The 24,253-nt window shown below is 43.2% G+C and overlaps 1 protein-coding gene across 2 annotated transcripts in view; it reads left to right on the top strand.

Moving 5' to 3' along the window:
* Positions 1 to 21,178, top strand: part of SYNPR (synaptoporin) — a 103,973-nt gene extending 82,795 nt beyond the window's left edge. For both annotated transcript variants that reach the window (XM_065075551.1, XM_005510614.4), the window contains 3 exons: positions 9,700 to 9,898; positions 18,398 to 18,589; positions 19,396 to 21,178. In XM_065075551.1, the coding sequence (XP_064931623.1) occupies positions 9,700 to 9,898; positions 18,398 to 18,589; positions 19,396 to 19,662 (658 nt within the window). In that variant the 3' untranslated portion in view covers positions 19,663 to 21,178. The remainder of the gene's footprint in view (positions 1 to 9,699; positions 9,899 to 18,397; positions 18,590 to 19,395) is intronic.
* The last annotated feature ends 3,075 nt before the right edge of the window (positions 21,179 to 24,253 follow it).

Here is a 24,253-nt window from a genome sequence, read left to right as displayed (position 1 = left end):
GATGAGATGACTTTTCCAGATGTTGAAGTCTTCTCAGTTGCTGCTATCCTCAGTGTTCTCCAACTTCTACTTTCTAGATTTTAATCCCTTAAAGCCTGAAGCAAACGTGCCCTTGAGTGCTGAACTGGGGCCATAGAGGAGACTTGTCTTGCTTTGCAGCTCTTGAGACTGGTCAGCTGTTGTCTTCTGTTAGGAGCGTCTTGCAACAAATATTGTGTGAACATAGAGCTCATGGACACGCAGCAGGCTGGGAGGTAAACATGGGAGGAAAAAGGTAGCAATTTTCTGGAGATGGTGTCTGCTGCAAAGAAGAGAGAACACTGCTTAAATCTTTGTTAAATTGTAGAAGCTTTTCTTTTGGTAGTCAAAGCAAATGGATTCCTGATTAATTTGGATGGTATTGATCCAGAATGGCTTTTTTTTGTTTCATAAAGGCTGTATTTTATGTTTAACGTGGTTTTGGTGCCAGAAAAATTCTTCATTAATGCTTTGGCCAGAATTAGTTTTTAAAGTGGAAGTCACTTTCAGATTTGTTAATATATGTAGCTTTTTCCCAAGTTGAGCTTTTAATATATATTCATGAATAGTCTCTGCAGTATTGTGCAATGATGGTATTTTATCTATGCCTGCCACAAAGGCTTTTTCCAGAAGTCAGGCTTTTTACAGCTTCCCTTGCAAATTTCTTTTTTGCACATTTTCATGCTGCCAGTACAGAAGCAACTAAAGCAGAAACCCTGCTTTGTTTGGCATTTGATCCCATACCCCAGACAGTGTGTGGTGACCCAAGTAGGGGACGATCAAACACACATCCTTCCCCTTTCCTCTGCTCCCAAATCTTTCTCTGTGCAGCAGCCCTGAGGATTCCCCATGAGCTTAGGGAACTGGATCAGTGGGATGTCTTTGGTCTCTTCCCACGCTTGGCTCCTATGTGAATTTATTTGTCAAAGAGTTGAATGCAATACTTCTTTTTATTCAATAGACTCTGGTGAAAGTCCAACCCCATCCAGCAGAGCCCCATGCAGCGATGTACCTCTCACTGTCCTCTCTCAATTCCCACAAGTGACACTTCTTGGGTTATTCAGTGTGAAGGTGCAGGCAGGTTGTTGGCAGGTCCATCAGCAGATGTACAGGTCTGCTTTGACTCCCGCCCTGTGTGCTGCTCAGCCTGCGATCGAGCCCATGGGCTCCCTGAGAAAAGGATTTGACAGGTATTTAAAATGAAAATATTTTGATTGGGAGTTTTATTGGAGTCATGCCATAAAACTCTACAGAGGACTTAATTTGATTGCTTTAAGTGCCTTAGGACAATATACTTGAATCAACTATAGTTGAAATACAAAGTTAATGTTAAGATATGATACAAAAGAATGAACATTGCTGCATCTTCTGTAATTGCTCTTGCATTTATCTCAGCTGGTCCTGGAGGTGAAATTGCTGCTTTCAGGGTTTATAGGCCTAGATTAAACTGTGTGTGAACCCTGATTCTCACAGGGCAAAGGCTTAATGCTTTCAGAGGGTTCTGTGTGAACATTAGGTAATGCCCAAGAAATGGTCATATTAGATTCAATGGCTAGTTTTTAGGCCTTTGCTTTGTGCTTTTTATTGCTTATGATATATTTCTGGATGTTTAGATCTTTGTAGATTTTTCTCCAAATAGATGCTTTTGCTCTGCTTTGACAGAGGCTTGTTAGTTTGGATGCTGATTCCCGTGTCTGTCTGGAGGAGAAAGCAATGGGAGGGACACCAGAGCCATGAGTTCTGTCAGGATGTCATGGTAGGACCAGGGAGTGTTGGACAGTTGTGTGTGGCATTTCTGGACCTCCTAATTTACATTGCTCCACAGACAAAATGACTTTTTTTTTTTAAGATAATCAAGGGTTACCTCCCTTGAGAGATAGTAGATAAGCTTCCCATTGAGTAGGAAGCTGATCACCCCAAGAAAATAGCTCAGTGATGAGGAAATCAGAGAGCAATGCCACCAGTCTGTACCACAAAGAATGTAAGTGTCCTATCTGAGAAGGTATTTGGGTTTGTAAAGACGAGTGGAGCATCTCTTTGAGTGTTGTGCTCTGCTTGCACAGCAAGAAAGTGTGTTTTTCTGAGAAGAGCTGTGAAGATATCTCGGGAGATAAATCTGGGTCTGGATGTAGGCTTGGAAGTGGGGTTGGGATCACCCACTCAGCTTTCTGAGCGTGTTCTATAATGAGCAGTTTTATTTCCTCCTTGGTGCTACGGTGGAATACTATGGTTTGCATTACTGTTATGTGTGCAGTCTGGGGAGGTTCATTACTACGGCTGGCACGCGTCCGGGACGTTTCTTCCTCTGGGAGTGTGATGAAGCTCCTTTGCAGGCTGTTTTCCAAGAGATCTGTGAATGCAGTCACTGGGAGCAGGTTCTGCAAGAGGGTTCCCCAGCTGCGGATGCGGCACTGGTGCTGTCTCCCCACCACTGCTGGGGATGTCCCTTTTCCAATGTCTTTAGACTCCGTCCTCAAAAGGGTTTTGTAGCTTCCCTTCCTGGAGACCTGAGCACTTTGGAGGGTCTCCGACTCACCATGTTAACAGGAGAAGTGGGGAGGGGTGGAGCAGAGGACACATGTGTTGTGATGCTCTGGGTGGGCATCACAATGTGCCTGCTCTGAGCTGCTGGCTCTGGGGGAATTACCACTTCTCCCATCATGGCACATGCAATGTGGCATGTTGAGACAGCAACTGTGGCTGACAGCTTGTCCTGTTTAAAACAATACTGTGGTAAAATGATACTGGCCAAATGTTTGCACAACAGTGATGTGCAAGTGAGGGCTGGGAACCTGGCAAGTTAAGGAACTGAAAATATGGGAGTGGGGGGAAATATTTTCCATTATTTTAACTGGACATAAACCAGAAGGTAATACAGGTTGCTACAGCTTTCCTGGTCACCTTCCCAGCAGTGTCTTTCTGGATTTTTTTGGTGATGCTGCTCTGAACATGCATTGGGTGGGTATAAGCCACTGAAGGCAGCTGTGACAAAGGGGAGATCTTCAGGGTGTTCAGATGTCCAGGAGAGGAGTCAGGAATAAATACTTGCAAGAGAAAGCATGTATTTATGTGAAACTACTGGTAGAGTTGAATAATTCTAGAGAGAAATGGGCCTTGGGATGTTTTTTTGAAGAAATCGAGAGGACAGAAGTTCAAAGTGAAATACTTTCAAATACTCTTTTATCAACAAACTGTACTCTCTCTTCCTCTACAAAGGAAAGAAACAAAAGACAAAGCTTAGATTGCTGAGTCAGCTGGAGAATTTTACTCTTGTTTCCTGTTTCCAGAGAAAAATGAACTAATTTTGTAGGGACCTGTATGCAGTAGAAATTAATGTGCTGCTGCTCTGGAAGGGGAGGAGACCAAAGAGAAGAGGGTACTGAAGGTACCTTTGGGTACTGGGGAGTCTGGAGGGGGTGTTGCTATAAAAAATTGCTGGGACAGTTAGGAAACATCAATAAGCACCTCAGTTTTGAATGGCTGTGGTATACAGAGGCAGTGTTGTCATGTGTCAAGGCAGATGGGTGGTGGAAAAGGTGAGGACAGGACCACTTGAGTAAATGGTAATTTCTTCATCTTGGAGGAGCTGTTAGAGAGCAGGTTTGTGCTGAGAAAGCGTCTTGTTGCTGTTAGAAAAGGGGTGGAAAACTCTGGTTTTGGCAGAACATCACAGGTGGAAAAGGGCTGGGGAGCAGTCCCCTCCACGGTACCTGCTGTCCCACTGCTGGGCTGAGCGCATCACATCTCCCCAGCTGTCCAGGGCTCTATTAATATTTCAGCTATTTGACTTTGAAGGGCTGGAGAGAACTTCAGCACTAATGACTTCATGTAGTTCAAATGTGGTATTAACAGGCTGGCTGCCTCAAACAGAGACTGACTTCAGGATGGCTGGGTGTAAAGATTCAGACCCTATGGGAATTACTGGATAATGGTTATAATCGGCAGAAAAATATGGACTGAGGGCAACTGCTTAGCGGCAGTTCCCTGTAGAAGAGTTCATGGTGTGTATGAGACCTCAAAGTGTGGCTTCATTGCTGCAGGGTTCCCCCCTCAGGAGTCTGTCCTTACAGAGCAGATCTGCCTGTTCCTTGTGGTGTGAGTAGCCCCTCAGATAGCCAGGATTTAGCACTGAACATGTGGGGATGCCCAGCACCAGCAAAAATGTTCTTTGCAGTGAGGAGCACTGTATGCATTGCTTCCTTCTGGAAAACAGTCTGTGAAGAGTGTTGAAAGGGTCAATTGACCTCAATTTCATTAAAAAGACCTTACCTTCTCAAGCAGATTTCTACTTTCACTTTATGTTTAAAGTATTTTTCTTCATGCAGGTAATATCTCTAGAGAAGTCTTATGGGAATCATGAACTCTGCTGTGAGAGGAAAGGCTCCCATTTATTAGCGTTCTTCCACTAAGCCTATGCAAAATCCATATTTGGCCTCTTGAGAAGAGGCGTTTGCCCAGGGACTGGCTGCCTGGAGGCACTGGTGTGAAAGCACATCAGCAGAGTCCTCTAAAACAAGGGAGCTGCAGTGTTTCCAGAACCAACGAAAAGAATTACCTTTGTTTTGTATCTCTGAGAAAAGAAGGCAAAAAGCTCCTGTTGTGTTTTTATGCCTAGACAGAGCAGTTTGACTCACTAAGGGGCCTTGTGCATTTCAGCATTTCCCTACTGTATTTTGAAAATTCATTTTTCCCTCATTTTGGAGATTATCAGCCAAGCTAAACATTTCACAACAAATTCTTCCACAAGCCCTACCTGCAGTAACTGATTTCCAGTGGTGTATTTCTCTCACTGCTTTGCAGACAGTAAATACAATTGACAGTTTGACTACCAGAAACTAGTGAGGGGGAAGTAAAGCCCAATGCAAGGATAATGGATCTCCAGATTTTTTGCAAGCATGTGTGTGGGTGTTGCAGATTTCGTTCAAGCATGTTGTAGACGAGTTGGGGGGTGGATTACAAGATGCTATTTGCAGAAAATAGGACAACCTGCCAAAACAGTTGTGTGGGGGTTTTTTCCTGTTGTTCCCCATTTCCTAGTATTGGAATGGAGAAACTCTAACCCTCATTGAGCATTTTTGGAGGCAGAACTTTATCTGTTATTTATTAATCCAGATACTGATCGAAGCACAGGAGAGGAAATCTGTGCTGGTTCATCAGTAATACTTGATGAAGTAATGGCATGTACTTGCTGTTAATTGTATGTTCTGTTAGTTTCAAGTCTAAGCCCTGTGTGCATTGCTAAAGGGGGAGTTTTTGTGAGTCAGGCAAGATGAAATCATTTGGTGCACACTCTCCTGCTTGGGCTCTTCTGTGTCTGCAGGTAGAGTGGGACATGGGACAAGATGTGTCTTTGAGGCGGTTGGCTCTGACCACTTTTGTGCTCAAGGATCATCAGGTGGACTAGGCTGCTTGAAAGAAAAAAAGAGGGGCTATAATGAAAAGCAAATTGTGGCTTGAATATATTCAGGGAAGAAAGGGAAATTCACATTTACATGGAGAGAGCACAGCTTCTGCTCCCCCACGCACATGCAACAGCTGTAGCTTTGTTCAGCGTGTCTGGCTTCACGTATTGTTTTCAGAGCAGGGGTAATTAGTGTCTGAAAACCTAACTGCTCTTTGCTATTGTGGAACAATGTATAAATCCTTTTTTTCACTGTAAAACATTCCTGCCCTCTTTTGATCTTGTCAAGCAAGACAATACAGCTGTCTTGTCATCATATTTCCCACAGCAACGGAAATTTTGCCAAATGGTAGGAGAAACCTCAGAAGCCCTTTAATTACTGTGACTTCATTGGTGAAATTGACAGCCTTTGGTGGACTTGCTTCCGTTTTAAGCAAATTTGAAGGAATTCAGACCTGGATGTCTTGGCAATCGTGGCTGCTGTTAGCAAACAGAGCCGGCAGGCAAAGGGGATGGTGTCAGTGGGGATGAGCAGCAAGGCTGACCTTAGAGCCACTCTGCTGAGTGTGGGGTGCAGGGTGTAACGTTCCTGAGTCATCAGCTTTATTTCTGAATTAATAACAGTAATTAGCACAACACAAGGCAAAAACACTGCCAGCTCTTTTTCAGAGGAACTTAGAGGGAAAGGTTTTTCATTACTTTTTTCCCTAATTAGGTAAAGCTATTACTGAAGTGTTGCTTATTTTCATTGTCCATCAGTCAGCAAAAATCAGCTATTCTAATGCAGCCCAGGAGTATTGCTCAGGTGTTAAAGAAGAGCAAAGGGTCACCCTCAGGGCTCCTGGTTTTGTTTAGGGAGGCAAAGGTGAAATGCAGCGGTGGTGCTGGAGATCAGAAAAGCAGTAGAAAGAAGATACTGGCCAAGGATGGCTTGAAGGAAAAGGTGGGGTGTAAAGAATGAGAGATAAGAGAAGATGAAAGAAGAATACGTCATAAGGAAGTAAAGGGCAGAACAGGTATTACAGCAAAGGTGGGAGGCAGAGGTAGAGGCAATTAATTTTTTGTGAGTCATCACCAAGCCATCCTTCCCCCAGAAAGGCTGACTCAGCAACATTGATGGAAAAATCAGAGCTTTCGCTCTGAAATGCCATTCCAAATCAAAGAGGTTTTGATTAGTAAAACTGGATTTTCTGTAGCTGATCTTCCCCTGCTTTAAAGAAACTTTTCAAATGCATCTTGTGAACTCAGCACCCACCCTCACCACCCCAGGGCTTGGCTCACCCACTTCCCTTTCCTGCCGTGTCTCCTCTTCCCAGGTCTGAGTAACAGTCTATTTTGGGGCCCTTTGCACAACAGACATCTCAGTTGTTTGGGCAGAGGTGAGGTGGCCACAAGAGGCACCAATTACTGTACATCCTCTGAGAGGCTAGGGAAATCTAAAACAAAAGTGAGTGGATAAAATTAATTTGATGGAAGAGGGTTTGTATGATCTGGCATCCCTGACAGATGCTTGGCCACAGAAGCACTGCTGGGAACATACAAGTGAGATGATAATATAATATATGAACGATTTCTCTGGCTTATGATTCAGAACTGAAGTACAGTCAGGAAAACAGGATAGAAAAGGAAAGTGGTCTCAGTTACTTAATGTTTCAGAAAGGCTGGTGGGCTGTTGATGATCAGAGTGCATGGGGCTGTGGTGACTGGGGCCAGTTGGAGCTGCATGGGGTGGGCAGCAACTCCGCGTCTAAATCTTGATAGGAACATTCCTTAAGTTGTTTTGTCTTTGGTATGCGCAGGAGTTTGAACTGCTACTTGCGACACCATGCATTGCCTGGTGTGCTATTTCAGGACTCCAGGGGAGAAAAACAACAGCCACCCTGAAGATGTGTTTAACATGATAAAATGTATGTAGAATTGCCTTGTTATTTTTTCCCCCAAAGCAATTGGATTATATCTAATGTAGCTCAGCCTAGTTCCATAGCACTTGTGCAAGTAATATGAGGGCCAGAGCAACTCTCTAAAGCCTGTTTGCAGTGTGAGTTGGTAACATAAAACCGTGGAGCTCCCACCATGGCAGCAAAGTCTGGCTTCCCCGTGAGGGGCCAGAGCCTTCTCGCTGTGCTCAACCAGAAAAGCAGATACCGCATCCCACAGTGAGGCCCTTAAAATGCAGCTGTGGTACCTGAGTGTGGCCGTTCAAACAAAGTGAATGTGGTTAATTATTTAAGAAACAGAAAAACGCTACTTTAGCATTTGGTGGTTTGAGAGGGGGGCATGTGGGGGTAGGAAAAACAACAAAATGAACGAAAATCCAACCTTGAATGCCTTTGAGTTGCAAAGCCTGGGATGACTGAGGGGACCCTGGGTCTACCAAAGGATGGGAGGGAGCACAGGATGGTCCCCAGCTCTGGCTCTGCACACCGTGGCAGGTGTCACCCCTGCCCCAGGCTGCAGCCCCGTGGGCTGTGTAGAAGGTGACACCTTGGGTTCACCAGCCTCAAGCCCTGAAGTAAATACAGGACCTGAGGAGGGCTATTGAGGCTGCATTTCCCTTGAGAAGGAGGGATCATACAAGACATTTCTTCCTGATCCAAAACCCCACCGAGGTTGCTACTGTTTTCAAGTGGTTTTGAACAGGGTTCTCAGTTTCGTTCTGTGTCAGTACAGCACCCAAGCAGCTGTGCATGAGGAAAGCAGAGAAAGTTTTATTTTCTGACCGTGCAAATCATGCATTTCAAACCTTTCCATAATGCTAGTGATGGATAAAACAAAACACTTTCTCTCCAGGCTACAGAATTGGCATGATAGGTTCTAAGCAATCTTCCCCTTTCTTCCTCCACTTTAGGAAAGAACAGTAAACCCTGACAAAAAGTGTGTATGCACTGATGCTGGGAAGCTTTGAAACCAAGTCAGGAACCTGATCATAAGCATTAAAGTCTCTGTCATGTTTTCTGTTTTCATCAGACATTGCTGTGTTTGCGTAGGAGAGGCGAGTCAGATGCTGCTCATCTCTGCAATCTAGGCAGACGCGTTTCTTGTTTTCATCCCACCACTACTATAGTGACGGAAGCTCAGGGAAGAAAATGCCTGAGGCAAATAACCGGCATTATGCATCAACCACTGATGAAAAGGTTCTGCCTACGTGTTTGGGTACATTTAGTTTGGACCAGGAAAGGCAAAAAGTCATGCAATCTTCCAGCATCCATTAATCCATTTTCTGTGATTTCGACTGTGGGTTCTTTGTTTTCCTCTGGGGACCTAACTTTTTGTTTTGTCATATATTCATGGCTGCTGCTGCTGCTGTTGGCTCGCTGTTGCACACATTAATTGCCCTTGAGCAGAGGAATGTCTCCCAGAAGGCCTCATCCTTTCTCTGCACCAGATCATAACCTCGTTAATTGCTGCTGTTAACTTGCTGCTGGCTTCATCCCCTCTGCTCTCCCTGTTCAGAGCAGAATAGTGTGATCCCTCATCAGGCCCCATGTCCACACTGAAGCTAATATAGGCCATGCAACAGGACCTGTCAATATACCTCCTCCAAGGACTCGCTTTATCTTTCTAAATCAGAAATTAAAACTATTACAGGAAAAAGGAAGGATCTGGCAGGAGTGGCCAGACAGAACCACAAATCTATTGGTTTGGTTGCTAATTGCAAATGGTGTGTGTGTACAAGGCTGCTGATTGCTTATACCAGGGCATGTGGACTGGGGCTGTTTCTTTGACCCAATAAATGTTTCATTTCTGTTGCAGTTTGGTTGTAAAAGCTTTTAATGTAGAGACACTATATGGCTCACAGCCCCGTGGGCTAACAGCCACAGGTAGCTGTCAGGAAGTTGTGAGCTTCCAAACACAGGTATCCCATGACCTGAATATAGAGCATAAAACCTGTTTTCTGCTGCCTTGACTGTAAGAACTCAAGAATCAAATAGTTTCTCATCCTTTTTCAGTTGTTGCCATGGCAAAACCTGAGAGAGAACGTGGAGCCACAGGAGGAGGTTGTACCAAACCATTGCAACATCAACTTTTCTTTGAGGTTGATTAAAAGATGTGTATAGGTCGTCATTCTCACCTAGATGCTCATGTGGATATAACCTCGTGTGTGAGCACCTCTGAAGAGCACAGCCCACAAAACTACTTATAGGGCCAGTTATTCAAGAAGGGGATCAATGTACATCAGGAATGAGACAGGGAGACAGAGCAAATGTATTTATATCATTATTTGGGTAACAGTTTCCTTTTTCTGTACTTCACCTGCCACTCTTTGGGATGTTTTCCAGGTTGCATCAAGTGAATTTCGATGCTCCCACTTGTGAAGGCAAGCGTCGAGAAAAGCTCTCCTTGATAGGGGACTTCTCTTCTTCGGCAGAGTTCTTCGTCACCATTGCAGTCTTCGCCTTCCTATACTCGCTGGCTGCCACTGTGGTTTATATCTTCTTCCAGAACAAGTACCGTGAAAACAACAGAGGGCCTCTAATTGTAAGTGTGTATTTGCAGCATTTTCAGGTGTAGGTCTTAACCTCCTGCTTTTTTGGTGGTTGAGGCTGTGGTGTGGTCTGGGAGATGCAAATGACCTAATGTCCAAAGTATCTCTGCATTCACCTGTGGGTTTTTTTGTGGGTTTTGTTTGGTATTGGTTTTTATCTAATAGTGAATTAAACTTTTAATATCAAGGGTAACAGACTACGTGCAGGTGGTGTGTAGTCCTAATCTTGTATGTCCTTGTGGGATTCCCTGCTTCTCTCCCACTGCCTGCGGTGATTATGTTAATACAAATCATGACATGTAGCTGAGTGGTTGCAGGATTGGGGTCCAAGCCATACATCTGTGGCAGCAGACCTTCATTGGTGGGGAAAAAAGGGAAGAGATCTTGGGCATTAACCTAGGAGACAAAAGAAACCATTCCCCTGACCAAAGACTAGCCAGGTAGATTGCTTGTTGCTAATTGCTGCTGCATTCAGCTAAATGATTTTGCTTTGGAGAATTATGTAGCTGGTTTTTTTCAGTATTACCAAGAGCTCCTAGCACATTTGTGTCTCAATGCTGGTTTATGAGACTCCTCACTTTCCAGTTATCATTCTACGTACCCGTCAAGCTGTGACTGTCTGCACCTATATTGTTCTTTGTACTGATTCCTGAAGGCCTGTAAAAAAAGTGCTGCCATGCACTTTCTCATAAATCAAGACTCAGCCAGTGACAGCTATTTTGTTCTAGGTGTCTGTTACCTGTCAGTGCATCACACCCTGTGATACACCCCTTGGTGTTGCTGGGCTGGTGAGGTCTGTGTGCTGATCCACCACTGCACTGAAGTTGGGTCAGGTCTCTGTAGGGTTGTCTCACACTCTCCCTTCCATGGCGAGCACTCTCCTCCATGACTGCATGGATAAGATTATGCTAAAGTAGAGGGAATATTTCTCTGAATTCTTGATGTGAAGAGCAATTCAAAGGGAAGGTGGTGGGAGTTTTAGTGAGGACTGACATAAGAGTTAGTTCTGGCTTTAAGAAAAAGCTAAACTTTATGATTGACAGAAACCAGACATTTGGCTGAGACTTGCATCTTAAATGACTGAAAGCGACCGATAAAAGACATCAGAAAAATATAATAGAATGGAAAATAAAATCACCAGGACAGAAAGACTGTACCTGTTGAAGAAAATAACTAGTGTGAAAGTAAGCAAAAGATTAAACTCTAGAAAGGTAATCTAAACATCACGGGGTTTTGAGAAGGTTTTCCTGCTGCAAGAAGATGTGAGGTTTTTTTATTTAAGTTTGCATAATTCAAAACTGATGAATCGATACAGAAGGGAAAATTCTCATTCCATGTCAAAGGAAATTAAACCTTTTCATTTCAGGGTTGTTGGGACCTTTCCTCTCTTCCAAAAAAATTGTGAGGAAAGGAGAGAAAAATCTTCATAGAGGAGAGATAGAACAGGCAAGTTAAAGAGGTCCCTACAGAAACAGTAAATAAATGAAGTGCATTGCTTCTGCTTCATTCAGTTGATATCAAGTAATATCTCATATAAAACTGTCTCATCAAAGGATTAATTGCAGAGATCCGTCACTTTAATGTTCTTGTGGAAAATAATTCTTCTGGCCACATTATTTTGTGCAGCAATAGAAAAAGGGAAGAGGAAAAAATAATTCTAATGTGTCAGATTGTGATGTGGCTGCTTGCCATTGTCCAGGACTTTCCTGATGCAGCTGCTGCAGTCGTGTTCATCACAGGATGCACAGTGCAATCTGCTGCAGCATTAACGTGGCATTGATTTAATTTGTTCTGTGTAATGGATTGTAATTGAATCTACAGGTTAAATTTAAGTGTTGTCCATTACCAAAGCTGTTGTTTGCAATTTCCCAGTCTTTAAACCAAGCCTAAATGACCTTATTTGTTCAGAATATGAAGATGCTTCTGAGTGTGTCCTACAGCAAAAGCAGCTTCTGTGGTGAGTGGTACTGGGAAGTGGCTGAGGGTTATGCTCAGCTTATACCTGCTCCAGCATGTCCTCTACGCTTCCAGCTCCATTGTATTGGGGTGTTTTTAGAAAAACAGACCCTTTTCCATGAGGACCACATCCGTGCAAGTCTCCCCAGAGGCTGCCCAGTGCAATGATAGCAGCACTGCTGTGCAGTGGAGATGTAGGGAAAATGCAGAGCCCCAGACAGAGAACAAGCAGGCAGCTGTAGCCAGGAGGAATTAAAGGGAAACTCAGAGTGAAAACCAGCTTCCCATGGCTGCAGGGCTCACCTAAGGGATGCAACAAGCAGGCGACTCATCCTCCAGCTCCAGGCAGATGCTACACTGAACTGACATAACCAGCGAGATCACACATACATCAGATCAGATGTGTGGGTACATCTCATCCCTGAGATTGTTCCTCCCAAAGAAAAGTGCTGCAGAAATCTGAGGTGCTTTGTGCACACCAAATCCAGCCAGCAGTCCCCAGCACATGTTGGTGCTGGAGGGAGGGCAGCCCTTGCTCCTTCCTCATCATCAGGCGAGATCCATGTGTCAAGCACTGTTTCCAGACTACCAGTTTTTTGCCTTTTAGTGAAGAGTTAGAAGATGATGGTTTCATCTGTTCTTTCTTCTGCTGCAGTGCCTGTTTCATATTTAAAGCCATTCCCATTTAAGTCTTGTGCTTCCTCCTGGCTTGATATTTGCTCAGTCTGGGATGACATCTGCCTTTAAGCAGCACCCTCTGAGAGCTGGCTGCCTTTCCTCCTGATAGATTTTCAGGATTTGAAAAACTAGTATGACAGGAGAAGAGGAGAGAGAAAAAAAGACTTTCACTTGAAATTTTAATTTTATTTCTTTTTTTTTTTTTTTCAAGAAACCTTTGTGCAGGCATTCAGAGCACCATCAATGCATCACCAGCCTGCAGTGGCCTGACTGGATGCAGAATATACAACTATAAAGAATTTAGTGACCACTAAGTCACAAGAAACTCGCAGATAAAATTTCAGTCACAAACGTTCCAAGTTTACCTTTTTTATACAAATACAAGGAAACACAACTGCATGTGCTGAGCATCCCTTTAACTGTGGAAAAATGCTTTAATGCTCAGTGTGAAGTGAGACATCACAGCAAGGAAATATTTCCAGTAGGAGAAACCCTTAACTCCTTCCATGACTGTTTGGATGGCACCAGCATGTTTTATTCACTGCAGTGAGCTGTGATTGTTGCTAGTGTTACCTCTCAGGTTTTGGGAATAGAAATCTTCCTTTTGGTCATGCAGGTTGTGTTACTTACCTGTGATGGAGGTGGGAGTCACCCCTTTCCACAGGGCTTTTGGCAGCGAGCCCTTGCCATGTGCATCCTCCGCTTGCCTCCATGGAGAGACGATTTGGGGGGCTTGACACTGGATAGATTAAACCTAAGAGATGACCTTGGATTCCCTGTTCCTAAAGGAACAAGGAGCAGTTTACCACGGATTAAATATCTAATTGATATGTGCAATGTGTTTCTGAGCTCTCAAACTGGCAGCTGTGATTTTAATTTCATTGCAAACTCCCACCAGATGCATGTGTATGGTGAGGAGCTGGGGGCTCCCCTTGGTGGCTACAAGCACAAGCCAGTTTCTCAAATGACTGATTAGTGCTCAAGAGCCAGAAACATTTTATAGAAATTAATTGGAGATGCTGACATAGGTTTTAATGAATGCGACGTACAACATCTCTCCAGTTTTCAGTAGATCTGCATCTCTCAGACCAGCCTAAGCTGTTTTCCACTCATGTACCACCACGTACCCTGGGGAGGTGTTGTTGGTTTGTGATGAGAGCAGAGGTGACCTGCACCCTGGGACTGCCACCCAAGCACCCCTGACTCAATTCCCTGCTTCAGATCTGTACGTTTGCAGCTGCTTGTGAGCAGAGTAACCAACCCAACAGTTGTGCCAAAGTTTTAGGAGATCAGGACTAGATGCTTCCATGTATCTCTGAAGTAGGAAAATAAAGGAAAGAATAGTCACAGACAATGTGTATCAGTACCCGTCACTCGGACTTCTTACTGTTTCCGTAGTACTCCATATGTACTCCATTTAAAGCTCACACTAACAACTCTGTCTCTATGGGCCTTCAGGTTTGTCTTTGGGAAGTTATAGATTGGCCATGAAAAAACACATGCATTAATGCATAAATGTAAAACACTTTATTAGTATTCCAATCAGTTAGTATAAAAGTAAAAAATTACTCAGCCAAGAAGAGTGACTGATGTAGCCCTGGAAAGAGATATTTCAGTTTTGTAGTGATTACTTTATAATCTCATTCTTACGGTGCATAAAGATGCTTACATGTAAGAAGGTGAGCTGTTTCCTTTGCAGCTGGAGTCCTGTCAATAATCTACATTGAGCAGAAAGACATTTGTTTCTTTACATATGTTTCAGACCAAGTGAGTTAAGTACACTCCTAGTCTACTCTTTGAAGATGTCTTTCATTAAACATGTTTTATTTCCTTCGCTTTGTCCAGCTTTCTGGAAAATAGATAGGAAAAGAATAAAAAGCCATCTGTAAAACTATGACTGAATCCTTTGCAGTTAAAAAAAAAAATGAATAACCAGAATAACTCTTTGCGTTTCAAAGAGCTGCTTCAGCCTGCTGTTGTCATCTCCTTTTTGAAACACAAGCCTGTGACCTTGCTGTATGTGCTGGTGCCTCCCAAAGGACTCTGCACATTCCCACCGGAAGAAAGCTTGCAAGGCCATACACCATTGCAAGATGGGGCCAGCAGCTGTGGTTTAGCGAGGGAGGAGGGAGTGGAACAGGGATGCCAGGCACCCTTCAGTCAGGCCAGAGCTGAGGTTTTGCATGTTTTCAAATATAACAACTCCAGGCCATCGTGCCAAACTTGGACCATGTTGGCCAGGAGGGAGAGCAGGGAATGGAGAGCACACAGGGGCATGTGTGTTAGAGCACTCTGGGGATTGCTGAAGCCACAGACCAGCTCAGAGCAGATGAAACGTGTCCCCTTCCTGAGTGAACAAGTGACTTCTGCAGATGCTTTTGGCTGGATGAGATTCTGCTGGACACTGAGGGGTCCAAAACTGCACTCGGGAGACTTGAGCAATGTGATTGCTCCCTCCCAAGAATGGGCATTTTGTGAAAGTTAGTAGCTTGATGCCATGGAGAAATGTTTCAGTTACCATGAAAAGACATTCACAGTTCTGTTCTAAAACATATATAAAATTGTTCCAAGTAGGCATTTTTGGCAAACTCAGGCATAGCAAGTTTCAGCTTGAAAAAGGCAGCTAGATTTTTATTTTTTTTCTGTTACACATACTTTAGGCTCTTAAAAAGTCCCTCCCTTGGATATTCAGCATATTTTAAATCTTGTTTTCTGCTTTCTCCTACGTGCTCCTATTTCACCTCCTTCCCAAAGGCACCTGTAGGCAAACCAAAGTATCTCAGCTGACATCTGTGAAACTTTGCAATTAGGACTATAGCATAGCCATAAAACAGTACACACTGAGAGATCTGTAGATTTCAAGAGAGTGACTACAAAAATTACTTTGTTCCAAGGGAAAAAAAGTCACCCGTGCTATAGGGATATTAAACATTCAAATGCAAGATTTGTTTTATTATGCAGACACACTGGCTTTAATTACCAAGGAGAAATTCCCCGGATAGACATTAAGCCACAAAACAGCTTAGCTTGAAATTCACTTTTATTTTCAGTATGTCATTATCTTGTAACTCTGTTCCACCCAGAGCTGTGAAAATGTTCAGCCAGAAATCGAAACCCACTTGAAAACAAGAGAGGCTCAAGTTCCAGCCAAAGCTGAAGGTTAGCAAAGATTCAAATTAAATAGGAAGACACAAATTTGCTCTAGTCATGTATTTTGCTTGTTGCACAGTGCAGAGGAGCAGAACAAATCCTGCAAGAGCCCAAGTCTGGCTATGTAGCCTTGGTGAGAGCACCTGCTGACAAAATCCTGGTGTTTCATTAGCCTTTCTGTCCTGTATTCTTGACAAGGTGTTGGCTGGCTGGCAGACAGGCTGCATAGTTTCTTCTCCAAGTCCCACTGTGCAATCCTTCCCTTTTGGCTCGGTGTGTTTCTTGCACCCAGGCAGTATTTTGAATTTCCTGTGTAAAAGGGCTGATCTCAGCCCCCAGAGGCAGGGGCCCTTTCCCCAGGGCTCTGATGTACTCTCAAATAAGGGCAGGATCGGGCAGTGTTAGGCTCGTGTGGACACCCTGGTGCAGGGGAGAAGAGGAAGTCAGCAGAAGGCTGGGCTGAGATGGAGAAGACCAGACCTGAGAAATAATATGAAATCATCCCTTTAGGACCAGTCCTTCAACTGCACAGTGCTCTTGGGTGTTCGTAGCAGTACTTTATAGCCCAAGACACAAGCTACTAGCAGTTGGAGTGAGGGACTCATGCAGATTGCTGTAATTTGTGTCACGAGTTGTGCAAATGGCTCACTAACATGAGGGCAAGTTCTGAAAGCTTGACAGCAGGTCTGTACCCCTGCTGCTGTCACCTGCTTGAAGAATTTTGCTCACTGTTAAAAATTTCCTGGTTTTTAGCAAGTTTAAGCTCCTACATTGTGTTAGTTTGGGTCAGTTTGTCTCTGTTTGCTTCAAATTTCTACCTGTGTTTTGTGTTTATTTTATTGTTATTGCCAATGCACTGATCACAGACCTTGGTTTAGCTAGCAAACAGTGTGGTGGCATTGACAGAGAGTTCCTTCTCATTTTAAAAATGTATTCCCCAAAACCCTGCTGTTTCTCTGTCTATTGTGTCAATCAGAACCAATATGGGGGCTTGGCATCCAGGTAGATAACATGTCAAGCCTCATAGCAAATAAAGAGCATATCCCATCATAATCCACAGCTCAGTAAATATCTGGTGTTTCTACCAGCTGGAATTTTTCAGAAATGTTTGCAATTGGACTGTTGCCTCTAGGAGACCGTTTCTTGTTCAGTTACTGCTAGGACATATAAGATACAATAATTTTGTTTGCTGGAAATCTCCCTGAGAAGAAGAATTACTCTGGGCTATCTGCCTCTGTCTGCCTGGAGTCTCTTTGGGTGTTAAGATAGTTGTCAGCTACTGGGCTTCATGCTCTTCAAGAGAGCCCATTTGGCCATTGTGAAGGGAGGTCAGAGGAACTCAAAGCTCGGCAGCAGATACAGGCCTGCAGAAAATAAATTGTGGTGCTGTTAAAAAAGGATATATCCTTTGGGAAAGCATCCAAGCACAGTTAATTTAATCCCATCTGCATGAGTGGAGAAATCCTTTGTTCATGGCTCGTTTGTGCGGCTGGTTTATTGACTGGTGCCTCTTCCATCGTGATGGAGGTTTGTGCACCCTGTCCCTGTGGTGCCACAGAGCTGCTTCCTCAAATGTCAGGTGTGTTGTAGAAGAGGAGAATGATGCTTCCCAGGGATCACTTATTTCTTTAGATAGCAACCCAAAACTTTGTGTTCTTAATGAGCAGTTTCTCTTCCTCCTATGTACACCTTTACTTTGTAAGGGGGAATGGGAAGCAGCCCCCAGGGGAGGTGGGATATCAAGATGCAGCGATGCAGTTAGTGGTATGTTAGACTTTGGCACCTCTACCATCTGTTGTGGGCTGACAGATGGGATGAAATATGACAGCAGAAAGGCTCTTCTGTTTTAGCAAGACACAAGAAAGCTTGAAAAATCACACCTCCTCCCTCCTTTCCCCCCAAACCCACACAACAACGATGTCACTTGGCCACTTGTTCTGGCTAAGGCAAGGAGAAGTTTATGCCTGTGTGTGCTCCTGAGAGTCTTTCAAGGGAAAAGTGAGCAGAGTGGTTCAGAGCAGAGCTGCTCGGAGGCACTGGATCCTGGAGGGACTGCCACACCTTCTCTCCTCTTTTCACGTGGATGGAAATTAGGAGTAAACGCTTTACCAGCACAGAGAGGAGCCGAGGAGTCGCTGTGCTTGGCGAGTCTTGCTGATTATTTGTTTGCTCGTGATAATTAGTGGCGGCATGGCTAATGCAGCAAGGACATTTGGCCTTACCTGTAGCTGGTGAGAAAACTCGTCTGCTGGCTGAGTATTAGCCAGTTTCAGGTTCTCCCCAAGATGCTTCCATGGATGGAAACTGTTCATATTGGAAACTACTCCAGCTGTCTTTATGAGCACCTGAGGTGAGAGCCAGCTCCTTTCCAGGCATCTATATTTTCTTAAAATTGATCGAAGTCCATCAGCCAGGTGCTGTGAACAACCGGATTTCCAAGGCAGCTCAGCATCCTGGGTACCAGCCACACACTTGTGTGATTCTGTGTCCTCGGGGCTGGAGATGCAAATGGCTCTGCTCCGTTAAGAACATCAAGTGCTTCTGAAAATTAGCTCTGTAGGTGATGACAGTAATCACAGCCTTCCATGAAACAACCACCTCTTGTTTTTTCTCTCCCCTGACACAAGCTTTCAATTTTCGAGTGATTCTTACTTCCCCCCCCACAATGGACACACCAGTATAATGCTTCTAACTAATTTGTCTTTTAGGATTTCATTGTGACAGTGGTCTTCTCATTCTTGTGGCTAGTGAGCTCATCTGCTTGGGCTAAAGGACTGTCAGATGTAAAGATTGCAACCGACCCAGACGAAGTGCTATTACTGATGTCTGCCTGCAAACAGCAGTCCAACAAATGCTTGCCCGTTCGCAGCCCTGTTATGTCAAGCCTCAACACTTCAGTTGTAAGTGACTTTGATTACTTTTCGCCATTACCTTACAAACGTATTTTCATCTCTTTTTACCCGTGTATTGACCTAAATTGGGTGGTGTAAACCAGTTAGCTGAAATGATTTAATTGGAAATACGGTTTTGCTGCAGGGCAAGGCAGAGAGTGACTCAGGACAGCTCTTTGCCGTGGAGCAGCAGTGGGATGAGCATGCAGGAGTGGGATGGGGAGAAAGCAAAGTGTCTGTTCAAGGGCATTGCTTCACCCATCTGCTTTCAACTTGCCCCAGCTGCAATGCTTTTGAAAAGGAGTCTGTGATCTCCTTTAAGAAGAAAAGGTTTTGTGCCTTGCAGATTCCTTTAGAAATTCTCAAAAAGAGCAACATGAAATTAATGTTCAGAATGTTAAAAAAAAAAAAAAAAAAAAAAAAAAAAAAAAAAACCAAAAAAAAAACCAAACCCACAACAACTCTGTCCAGGCCAGCTGACCAATTATTATCATATCTCTCTTTTTACTTATTTATTTTAATTTTGTCTTTACACAGTTTATTTGAAGTAGATTATGTTTTTAAACAAAACATTATTTTGGCCTAAAAACCTTCTTCTCGGAAACAAAATTAAACAGACACCTTGTGAGCTACAGCTAAAGGAAGGTGAATCTGGGAATTTGCTCCAAAGCTGAAATAATTTTCCAGCCAGTTTGGGGAGAAGGATGGACTGGGAGCAGCTTTAACTTCTCCCAAGACCATGCAGGGTCCATGACATCAGTCTGATCTATGAGACCATGGCTGCTGGGTGACGAGCTCTTCTTCTCCTGACCTAGGTCTTTGGCTTCTTGAACTTTATCCTCTGGGCAGGCAACATTTGGTTTGTGTTTAAGGAGACAGGCTGGCATTCCTCGGGCCAGCGGCATGCTCCAGACACCATGGAGAAGCAGTCCAGCAGCTACAACCAAGGGGGCTACAACCAAGACAGCTACGGGCCGGCCGGTGGCTACAACCAGCCAGGCTCCTATGGCCAGGTGGGTGAATATGGCCAGTCCCAGAGCTATGGCCAGAGTGGGCCGACCTCCTTCGCTAATCAAATTTAGGGTTCACGCAGCATGAGCTCTTGCATCCCTCACACGTAGAGAGTTTAACAGGTCTCAAGTTTCAGCAGCGCCAGATTTTGAAGGGTTTTACATAAATGAATACTACAACACGGTGTTTAATGTCGATTGAAGATCTAAGCCTACCTCCTGAGGCAGATGGGAGGTGGCCTGTGGGCTGGAGTTGGCTTTTTTGTTCCCTAACTAGCCAGATACACGGGATGCGCTCATCGCGGGTGACCTGGAGTCAATGTTGTAGTATGTACCGTAGAGATAACTTTATGGTAGTTTTGTATGTGTTAAGATGGTAGAAGCATTTTGTAGCCTCAAGTCTGTAGTATTTAATATGCATAATATAATTGAATTTCCTTCTGCATTTTGGTGAAAAACAAAAGTGTTTTACTATTATTTCTACAGATTATTCTGTATATCCATGCATGTAATATTGCACCTAAATTTTCAAAACTGCCTGTCTGTGACTCTTCAGAGCATTTGTTTTGGTTATACTTTTCTGTTTCAGAAGTTTTTACTATTATTTCAGTTAACTGAGTCATCCGTAATTTAGTGCATGGATAAGCAGTTTCATACCACCAAACGTCTGGACTGTGTAAATGAAATGTCTCAACTTCTGCCACTGTATTTTGTTAAATGTATGTTTAAAAGAAGTATGCATCTTTTATATATTTTGCAAAGTTGAATATATGGCTTACCCAAGTTCTGAATGCTTTGTAACTAAAATGTTTTTCCTTAAAATGGCATTCAGTAGTATATATGGTACCTGACCAATGTTTATTCCATTTAACTCAGCTAAGTATTCATTCTATAAATCACTATTTCTATGGATGTTTTGTGAATCTTTTAATGTGAGCTGTGGAGAATAAGGACCAAGTAACTGTGTTATATGTTTACAAAGGTATTTATTTAACTAAGATAACAGAGGTGCAGATATCAGTATACAAAACCATGCGAAAATGCCCTGTTGCTTAATACAGCAACACAGAAAAACCACATGTATTGTTGTGACCTTACAAAGCATTAAATATTCCTTTATATGCCCTTTATAGTAAGAAAACCTTTCTATATGTGCTGTTTCATGATTGTTAAGATATCCCTCTGTTCTGTCGCTGCTCTGAGCACTAGCTTGGTGCTACTGGAGAATGTAACTGGATTGACCAAATAACACAGGCTCGAATGAGCTCATCCCCAAATAGCCAGAGCCAGACTTGTAGCCCATTTGGATTTCTCCCTGGGAAATTCAGCTCTTCCTCACAACACCATATGGGATGCATTGACACAAACGAAAGTCTGAAGCACAATATACTAATCAAAACTGATCATCTGCATTTCTAAATCAAAGTGTATCAGTATATAATCTTATTGTATGAGCTGTAATGTTGAAAGCATCTTAGCTTAAAACAGCTTAGTCTCTTCTATGATTGTTGTAACCAATTTATGGCTACTCAGTGGATGAATCTATATTGTGATATCTATTTGACCCTAATAAAGTTATTGCATACAATGCATGTTTTCAGAGTATGTTAATATCAAAATGTCACTGAAAAATATCTAAGATAACTATTAAAGATAAGTAACTGTTCCTGTGCTTGACCTTATTGGTCATATTCTTGTTGTTTTCCAACACTTTTATGAGGATTGTTTTAATGTACAGTGAAGTACAACATTTCTACAGACACTTGTCATTGAAGGTTAGTATCACAAGTTAAAAACAAAATTAAAACTGTGCAATTTAATACCTGCCTGTCTCTTTACCTCTCTTTCCACCTGTCAGTAGGACTAGCTCAGTACTGTGCTAACTATCCCAGTTCTGTGGACTGCTGGAAAGCCATGTTTGAGATGTCAGGAGGACAAACCAGAATATCTAAATATCCTGGTATTCCAAATGGGAGCAAATTGCAGTTTTCTGGGACAAATGATATTTTGTCTCTCAGTTCTTTTGTTCCTTATTTTTTTAAGCTTGGAAAAAGTTGGATATAGGCAAGCCAGGGGAAAGGGAAATCTGTGTGTGTGAGAGAGGATGGGATGTGTGCTCTTCATGCTCCCTCCCACATAATCCTACTCTTTATTTTTTTTTTTAATCCACTTTGTACTAGTTAATCAGGAAAATCCCAAGTTGGTTTATCTAAGTCTTTGCACTAGAAATAGAGCTTTTTGTATCTACTAGCTTTCTCTTCATGAATGTTTCCACTTGGATCAGCAGGGTCCCATTTCCAAACATTTCTCTCTGATGCTGAGGGTTAGAAACTTGAGTTTCACTTAGATTTATCCCTGTGTTTCAAACAAGCTGAAATTCTTGTGTAACCATGTAAGCACTGGAGCTGCAGCTTTCAAACCCTTAGGAGCTGACACTCCTGGAGAAAGGGGACTTGGGACAGAATTATGATGATGATTTATTCTGGGTATTATTTGTGTAACACCAAAGCTAAGATCTTCTCATCAGAGGCAGAGCTGGTTGGAAGAGCTGACAAAAACAATTAAAAAGGCACATGTTTTCATGAAATACTTGCCCTTTACCCAGCTGGCCAGATCTTCACGGGTATCTTAGCTCCTTATTGCCATGCAGAGCAGTTGTGCTGGTCCTTCAGAGACTATAATCTTCAGTGTGAATTAGGAGGGATGGAAAATGTCTTCATCTGTAGCTTCTCAGATTAGTATAGTATGGCAGCAGCAAAAGTGAAAACAAAAATGATGCGTGCATTTTTCTGGGTTATATAAGAAAATGTGTCTGAATGTTTCCTCCGTGTTCCTCTGGATTCAAGTCTTCTCAACAATTGCCAAAGGATGTGATAAATTGGAAGTTTATTTGAATGGGGAATAGTGACTGTATAGCAAAGTGTTGAGCAGCAAGATAGAAAAGACTGTATTTAATGTTTCTAGGGTTTAAAAGAAATAGCTAAGTAAACTCAAGCATCCTCTGTGAAGCTGCTACTGTCAGACTGATTGCTTTCCTACTCCATCATTAGTGAGCATCTCTGTCAGTTAGTTAAATAACTAGGTCAGCCTGGGGAAAAAAAAAATAAAATGTTCCTTGATCTTCTGTGCTGTCCCTCCTGTTTTCTCATGTGTTTCTCTTTATAGCCCATTTCTCAGCTACCAGAGATGGGAGAGCATTTGCATTACCAAGTGTAGAGCTGTGGAGGAGAAGCAGGTACCTCTGCAAGCATGCTGGGGGAGGTGGGAGCACGGGACGTTCTCTCCAGGTGTCTCAGAGGCCAAAGAAGAGGCAGCTTCGCAGGCTGCTTGAGGATTTCCCCATTGCTCTTGACTGGGAAGGGGATGCAGTTTGCAAAGCTGCAGCATCATACCCTGCGTAGGGAGATGCTGGAGTGAGGAGGGAGCATGGCTCTGGGTACCCAGCAGCTCTGCAGCCTGCTTTGCTCCCAGCCCAGCACAACAAGGATGAGTTTAGATGCAAATCCAGCCCACAGAGCTGTGCCCTTACTTGACAGGGTATTTTTTTTTATTGTGCAATACTTTCCTGGTGACTGATCAAATCTCCTTCACCGTGGCCATCGAGCTGCCCATAACAGAGCCTTGGTGACAGCCAGGACTTGGAGAAAGTTTGTGCTCCTGTTGCATGAGTTTGTACTTCAGTTGCCTGACTTGATTAGGTTAATTATTTCCAATTTGTATATGCTCTCAATCTGAATGAGCGATTCAAGCTCTAGTCCTGAATTACTCTTGGCTGAAACTCTGATGTACTGATGAAAGAAGTAGTCACATACAACGCGCATTGCACGTCTCTATAGTCTGCTCCTGACAGTATCTCCAGTTTTGTGGCTAATATTACAGACAGATAAGAATTACTGTGTAAAAACTGCCACATATTGTTTCATCCTTTCCTGAAAAAGTTCTTCTCATGTAATGGCATAACACGTCATAAGCATTTAGTCCTCTGTCTACTAGTTTTAAGCCGGATTTGAGTCAAAATCTTCATGCATGTGAATGGATGGGCTACTTAGCTTATGCTCTCTCCCTGACTTAACTATTCATTTTCAATTTTTCTTTTTATTCTCTCCTTCTACTAAACTCAAGAGCTTTTCCTCCTGGAATTTTCTAACAGCAGCAATAATCAGTATTTTAGTGTTAATATCTGGTGCTGATTATCCCATCATTTGTCAATGCCATACATCCTTAGTATGAAGATCTTCGCATTTCTATATGAAATTTTTATAGTTCAGGGGGAGGCATCCCATTTGTTGCCTTTAGCTACTGATTTCTTTCTTACATTTTTATTGTTGTGTCCTTGTTTAATAAGATTTTAGGTTTTTGTGAATATAGCTGCCTTTTTGGAGTCTAAATGTCCTGTAATGAAACATTTCTCAGAGGAAAAGTTATTTGGTAATAGTATATTCAGCCTTCTGGAAATGAACAGCGTACAAAAAATGTTTGGCTCGTCCCTTACCTATTAGGTTGCCAAAGAACCCGGGGGAGCTGGGTGCCTGCACGCAGGAGTCCCCACAGCCACGCTGCTGCCTGGCAGCCCCGTACAAGGTGCAAGCACATGTTAGCCAGGGTGCTGTGCCACTGCTGAAAAATGCCTGGGCGTGAGATGACAAATGATGTCTCCCTGCAG

The sequence above is a fragment of the Columba livia genome, chromosome 10 (assembly GCF_036013475.1).
Source record: "Columba livia isolate bColLiv1 breed racing homer chromosome 10, bColLiv1.pat.W.v2, whole genome shotgun sequence".
In the NCBI taxonomy this organism is placed as follows: domain Eukaryota; kingdom Metazoa; phylum Chordata; class Aves; order Columbiformes; family Columbidae; genus Columba; species Columba livia.
The sequence above is the reverse complement of the archived record's forward strand: the minus strand, read 5'-3'. Positions and strand labels throughout refer to the sequence as shown.